We start from the raw sequence: 6,694 nt of genomic DNA on the forward strand, positions 1-6,694 counted from the left end.
TCTGCAAATGATTAGACAAAAATTCAGCTTAGTTCTAAAACATAATAGCCGACAGTCACAAAAGAAGCCAGTAATAATTGTTGTGCTTTTCCCCTTGCTTTTATTATTGTGAGCTATTATCAGTGGATTGAGTGTATTTTACCATACTTTGTCTTCTGATGGTTACATGTTAGTGCCATCAATACATTAGAAATTATTTGAGGGCAAAGCATTGTTTGTAACTACTGGCATTTAGCAACTTTTCTGGCTTCTTTGCTAATGTGGCTATTAAGGTGTTTGATGTTAGAATATGACTTTTTTAATGTGTCAATGCTTGAATAGAGCTATTCTCAAGCTGGAGTAACTGAGACTGAATGGACAAGTGGATCTTCAAAAGTCGGACCTCTGCAGGCATTAACTAGGGAATCTACAAGAGGGTCAAGAAGAACTCCAAGGAAAAGGGTGATGCAAGGCTTATTGCTTAGAATTGGGTTTTCAGATTGGTAGGGTTTTAGTGATTATTGTGTATTTATTGTTTTTGTTTTGTTTTCAAACTAACAGGTGGAAACTTCACAACATTTTCGTATAGATGGTGCAGTAATTTCAGAGAGTACTCCTATAGCTGAAACTATAATGGCTTCAAGCAACGAATCTTTAGTAAATATGTTTCACAAACTATACAAGTGGTATTCTTCCTAAATTATCTCATACGTGGAAATGGGGAGGTGGTGAATTGTGGCAAATCTCAACTTTACATGGTCTATTCATTATTTTTTAGAAAGATTTCCATGATATTGTTCTGAGCTTAGAAATTATATTCTGAATTTTAGAATTTTCAATATAGCTACTGTATACAAAATAAGTTTAGTTCATTACACAAATGTCCTCATTATGAAACTAATTTTTACTAAATATTTGAAGAATTTCAAGGTTTCAATTTGTGAAGCACTGAATGTGTTTCAAGGGACTGTCTAAATTTTTATTTAAGATAATGTCAAACATTACAGATGCAGATTTTTTTTTTTAAGTATCTTTGTTATGTTTGGTTAATTCTGAGTCTGAATAATTTGAATCTTGGCAGGTTGTCAATAGGGTGACTGGAAATTTCAAGCATGCAACTCCTATTCTGCCAATCAGTGAATTCTCAGACATACCCAGAAGAACACCAAAGAAACCATTGACCAGAGCTGAAGTAAATGAATAAAACTTAGATCGATGCTATCATTGATCTTTCAAAGAGTGGGGAGGGGAGCAGAATTTTAACTTTGCTGGGTGGTGTGTACCTGTGTATATATGCACAAATATTTTAGAGGTACTATTGAAAATGAAAATTAACTACTACGATACTATGATGTACTAATAGTACTGTCCTTTTGCTGTCCTGCAGTTTTCTAAGGAGTGGTCATGTGTATGCTGCTTATAGTATTCTCTGTTGTCATGGATCCACGCCTAAAAGTACTACTAGGACTGTGAGGGAGGCTCTACTTTTCTTTTGTCAAAAGGGTCAAATGATTGGATTTCCAAGGGTGTCTGTATGGTGCTTGATTAATTAACTGCATAACTCAGCTTTAAACTATTAACTGCATGGTGCATTGTAACGCGAATGAATCTTTACTAAAGCAGGTTAAATATTTTGTAAACTTACAAAACAAAACAAACTTTGAGGAAACAATTTTGAGTTTGAAGGTGCGCTGACACTAGTTTAAAGCATACTAAAATTCTAGTAAACGTTTGTGGTGATTAAGCACCTTGTGTGTTTGAGCATTTGTTGCAGAATTAGTAAGCGGAATTTTTTCATTCTCAATGTTTTATTAATGAAAAACAAGGAAAGTCAGTGAGAGAATCTGCACTGCCATATTTTATTAGATTACTAGATTCTTAGTGTATGTCAGTTTCCTCTTTAATAATTCCATTAAGATACCTGTATAGTGAAGAAATTTGAAAGGAGCCTTGGTAGTGTGTGGGCATTTAGGTGAACGTGGCAGTCAAAGGCTAGGATGGATTTAGAGGACATTTTGTTCTCTAAAACTTATGTGTAGAATTGTTTTAATTACTGCATGTTTTCACTAAATTTTAACTTCTGGTTGTTTGTTTCCTAATAGGTGGGAGAAAAAACAGAGGAAAGAAGAATAGAAAGGGATATTCTTAAGGAAATGTTCCCCTATGAAGCATCTACACCAACAGGAATTAGGTACTTGAGTATTCTGAATCAAGTACAAGGGATTTGGAGGTTTTGTTTTTTGGTTTTGGGGTTTTTTTTTAAGGATGGGTAAACAATATTGGTAGTCAGATCCAAGGATTCATTCATGGTAGGCAAATGTGGTATGCTGAGCTATATACCCAGACCCTATACTTTGAAATCTGAACAAAAAAACCTAGTAAGAAAATCAATCCTTCCTTCCTTCCTTGAAACTAATTTTTTTCTTTCTCCCTTTTTTTCTTTCCCTCCTTTCTTTCCTTTTCTTTTCTCTTCTTTCCTCTAGTGCTGTGATTAAAACTGGAGCCAGATACATGTTAAAACAGATGCTCTAGGCCAGGATTGTCCCCTAGTGGTGGAGTGCTCACCTAGTGTGCACAAAGCCTTGAATTCCATTCCTCAGTACCACATACACAGAAAAAGCCAGAAGTAGCGCTATAGCTCAGGTAGCAGAGTGCTAGCCTGGAACAAAAAGTGCTCAAGGACAGTGCCCAGGCCCTCAGTTCAAGCTAGGATGGCAACAATAACAAAAAAAAAAAGAGGTGCTCTACTAGTATGATAGATTCCCAGGTCTGAAGGAATTGTTTTCCCTGTTTTTTCTTTTCTGTCCCTGAGCTTCTTTTTACTCAAGGCTAGCACTCTGCCACTTGGGCCACAGTGCCACTTTTGGCTTTTTCTGTTTATGTGGTGCTGGGGAATCGAATCCAAGACTTCATGCATTCTAGGCAGGCATTCTACCACCAACCCACATTCCCAGCCCCTGAAAAATTTTTAAAAAGCAGGTTTACTGAGCATTTCAGTGTTTTGAATATTTACAATGCCAAGTACCACTGACTGATGCCTGTAATCCTTGATACTCAGAAGGCTGGGCAAGCAAGAAAGTCCTGAGACTTTTTTTTTTTTGCCAGTCCTAGGGCTTGAACTCAGGGCCCAAGCACTGTCGTTGGGCTTTCTCAAGGCTAGAGCTCTACACTTGAGCCACAACACCACTTCTAGCTTTTTCTGTGTATGTTGTACTGAGGAATCAAACCCGGGACTTCATACATGCTAGCCAAGCACTCTACCACTAGGCCAGATTTGTAGCCCCTTATTTCCAATTAACAACCAGAAAACCAGAAGTGGTGCTTTGGTAGAGCCTTGAGCAGAAAAGCTCAGGGATAATGCCTTGGCCCTGGGTCCAAGCCTCCCAAATAACTGAGATAGGCAAGAACTACTGCATGTAATTTTTTTTTTCTCCTTTCCTTTCTTTTTTTTTCTTTTTTTTTTTTTTTTTTGGCCAGTCCTGGGGCCTGATCTCAGGGGCTGGACACTGTCTCAGAGTTTCTTTTACTAGCATTCCACCACTTACCACTTACCACAGTGCCACATCCAACTTTTTCTGTTAATGTGGTACTCAGGAATCAAACCCAGAACTTCATTTCCAGCTCTTACACCTCTCTTTTAAGGTGAAAAATATAGAGAAATTTTAACTAAGTTAACTTCACTGCTTTGTGTACCAATTTTCAACTATCACCTCATGGAATGTGTTTAGAAGTAGCATTGACATTTTGTTATTTATCTAAATCATGACTTTACCTAATTTTTTTTTCTCATTTTTTTTTTTCACTTTCAACAGTGCTAGTTGTCGCAGACCAATAAAAGGGGCTGCAGGCCGGCCATTAGAACTCAGCGATTTCAGGATGGAAGAATCTTTCTCATCCAAATATGTTCCTAAGTATGTTCCCTTGGCAGATGTCAAATCAGAAAAGACAAAAAAGGGACGCTCCATTCCCATGTGGATAAAAATTTTGCTGTTTGTTACTGTGGCAGTTTTTTTGTTTTTGGTCTATCAAGCTATGGAAACCAACCAAGGAAATCCCTTCTCTAATTTTCTTCGTGATGGGTCTAAAACATCTAATTGAATGGTATCATTTTGGCACATTCAACTTGGTCTCCTATTTTTAATAACTATATAGAAAAACATTTGTGTATACTTGTTGACTGAAGAACTAAAAATAATGTGATTTCACCTCAATAAGTTTAGTTTTCCATTGAAAAGTAAACAAGATATATAAATGGACTTCAACTTAAACCTTTGGACTAGTAGGAGATCACATTGTGCCATATGAATACTCTTTTTTTTTAGCTCTGAAACTTTTTTGTAGGCTTTATTTTTTTAATGTGGACATCCTATTTCATTTTTGGGAAAATAAATTTCTTTGTGTATTTGAAAAACAAGGGCGCAAAATATGAGAGTGCAGTATGAAGCTACACATTTAAATTCTTGTAACTCCTACAGAAAAGATTTTAAAATTCTCTACTGAATAAAAAATATTACAGACATGTAAAACATAAAATTCAGTAAGAGAAAAGGTAACTTGGTTGTACTTTTTATAACTGCGGCAAAATTTGATGGTATTGATAAAGAAAAGCACAGCAATAACCTCTTCTGTGACTTTTATTAATAGTAATGGTGGTGGTGTAGCCCTATTTTACTTTCTAAATGATTTCTAGTATCATGGAAGTCCTACTTCAGTAAGACCCATTAACACAGTTTGATTTTAACAAGAATCTTTAAGGCAACAATATATAGGTGTCTCAGAGAACTATTAGCTGGCTGTACATGATTTAGAAGGGTGAAAGCTAGCTATAACCTGATTGGAATTTTTTACTTTTTATTTACAGCAAAACATTTATTCAGTCAATTTATTACCAAAATATTTTTTTAGACAAATAAGTGTGTGGGTGTGTTTGTTTAGAAGTTATAATTTGAAACATTGCTCTCCTGTTCATTTGAATGTATTGTTTCATTGTCTTCTATTACCAAAACCAAATTCTGCCATGTTATTTTTCCTCTTTTTTAATATAATTTGATTTTAAGTCACAAAAATTTTGCTTTTAAATTACATATAATTACATTAATACTTAAAGCTGTAAACTTTGAATATGTGGTGTGGGCATTTTGATTTTATGTAATCTTCAAGTGGTTATCTTTGTGGTTGTTTTTTTTTGTTTGTTTTTTAGCTTAAACTTACCTCATGTATGTTGATTAGGTAAATAAGAGTCTTATGTAATTATAATTTCAGTAGAATCAAAGGAAACATACAAATTTAAACTTAACTTTACAGTTATTGACCATACAGCACACTAAAAATGTAAGCTATTTTTTAATGTCATCCCAAAAAAAAAGGAAAATTTTTAAAAGGGAGCTTGAAGATATATATTCAGATTAGCATATTAATTTTATTTGAATTAGTATTATCTGATACTTAGCTTTTTAGATATTTTGTAGACAGATGCACTTATCTTTTGCAGTTGAGACCAGAAGTACTTGTAGGGTCTAGTCCTTCAGACAGCGGAAATCTCAGTCCTGGTCTGAAGTGCTACCTCTCTGAGTAACAGTGTCTCTTTGAGATGAGCCACAGAGGGGCCATGTTTTACTCTAATCTTAGATCAAAGCTATCTGCTCTTACTTTGTTTTCAAACTTTTTCTTTGATATTGTTTTCAGTCTTTGCTTATAATTAGAAATTGTAAAAAAAAATAAATACTCCATTTAATCTTTAAAATGTGAGGACATAAATCATCAGACTTAACATGTATGTAAAGTCAGTTCTCTAATAGGAAGAGTATGGTCCAAAATAGCAAAGTAGGACCAGGTAAACATGTAGTCACTTTTTTAAAACATGTTCTTGGTCTTTTGTCGGTGTCTGTTTTATTTCATTAGAGTAAATGTGTTCTTGATGTAAATGCAAAACATTTTTTCCTGACTAATCGTAGATGTAGACTTTACAGTATAATTCAATAATAAAGGAGTCATTAACCCCTAGTTTTTGTTGTTGTAGTAAATGATTTTCAGATAACACAACTGTTTCTAGTTAACACTTCTCACATGGTATGTATGGATCATTTCAGTCTCTGTGCTCCCCTTCTAATCATAGGCTGGTCCTCCTCACTTGTTCCTCCTTAAGCAGGGTATAGCCAATTGTACTTGTAGAAAGGCATTAGAACACTCTGAAAGACACATTGTCTCTGACTGTAATAGAGTGACTACTTTTCTTAAGTCGCCACTTTCACAGCCAGGAAAACTGGGGTTGGGGCTGTGAAAGAAGTGGGGACTGAAGAAAAGTAGTTGCTCTATTATAGTCAGATACACACGCACACACACACGCACAGAGAGAGAGAGATTAGATATAGACATATATATTATCTATAATATATATATATATATACATATATATATCCCTCAGAATTGTTAGCCTTGCTTTGAAACTAAGCCAAGGCCCATTGTGGCATTCATCATGGAATGCCAAGATGAAAACACTAAGTTCTCTCTCTTTTGTGTGATCTGGACAGATCTTATTTAAACTGCCGTTTCTCAAAGTAATATATATATATATTATATTATATTATATATATATTGATTTAAAGATTTAAAATGTATAATAAGCCAAGCATGGTGGCTCACACCTGTAATCCTGTACTCTGGAGGCTCAGATTTGAGGATCACGATTTAAAGCCAGCCCAGGCACCAAAAAATG

At 35.0% G+C, this 6,694-nt stretch overlaps 1 protein-coding gene across 4 annotated transcripts in view; it reads left to right on the plus strand.

Moving 5' to 3' along the window:
• Positions 1-5,976, plus strand: part of Tmpo (thymopoietin) — a 30,354-nt gene extending 24,378 nt beyond the window's left edge. Inside the window, exons 6-10 of one of the 4 annotated variants that reach the window (XM_090328451.1) lie at positions 322-441; positions 541-636; positions 1,061-1,171; positions 2,082-2,170; positions 3,792-5,976. In XM_090328451.1, the coding sequence (XP_090184577.1) occupies positions 322-441; positions 541-636; positions 1,061-1,171; positions 2,082-2,170; positions 3,792-4,077 (702 nt within the window). In that variant the 3' untranslated portion in view covers positions 4,078-5,976. The remainder of the gene's footprint in view (positions 1-321; positions 442-540; positions 637-1,060; positions 1,172-2,081; positions 2,171-3,791) is intronic. The other 3 variants (XM_090328452.1, XM_090328453.1, XM_090328454.1) reach the window with 3 other exon arrangements.
• The last annotated feature ends 718 nt before the right edge of the window (positions 5,977-6,694 follow it).

Source organism: Megascapheus bottae, chromosome 2 (genome assembly GCF_031878675.1).
Source record: "Megascapheus bottae isolate mThoBot1 chromosome 2, mThoBot2.hap1, whole genome shotgun sequence".
Classification (NCBI taxonomy): Eukaryota; Metazoa; Chordata; class Mammalia; order Rodentia; family Geomyidae; genus Megascapheus; species Megascapheus bottae.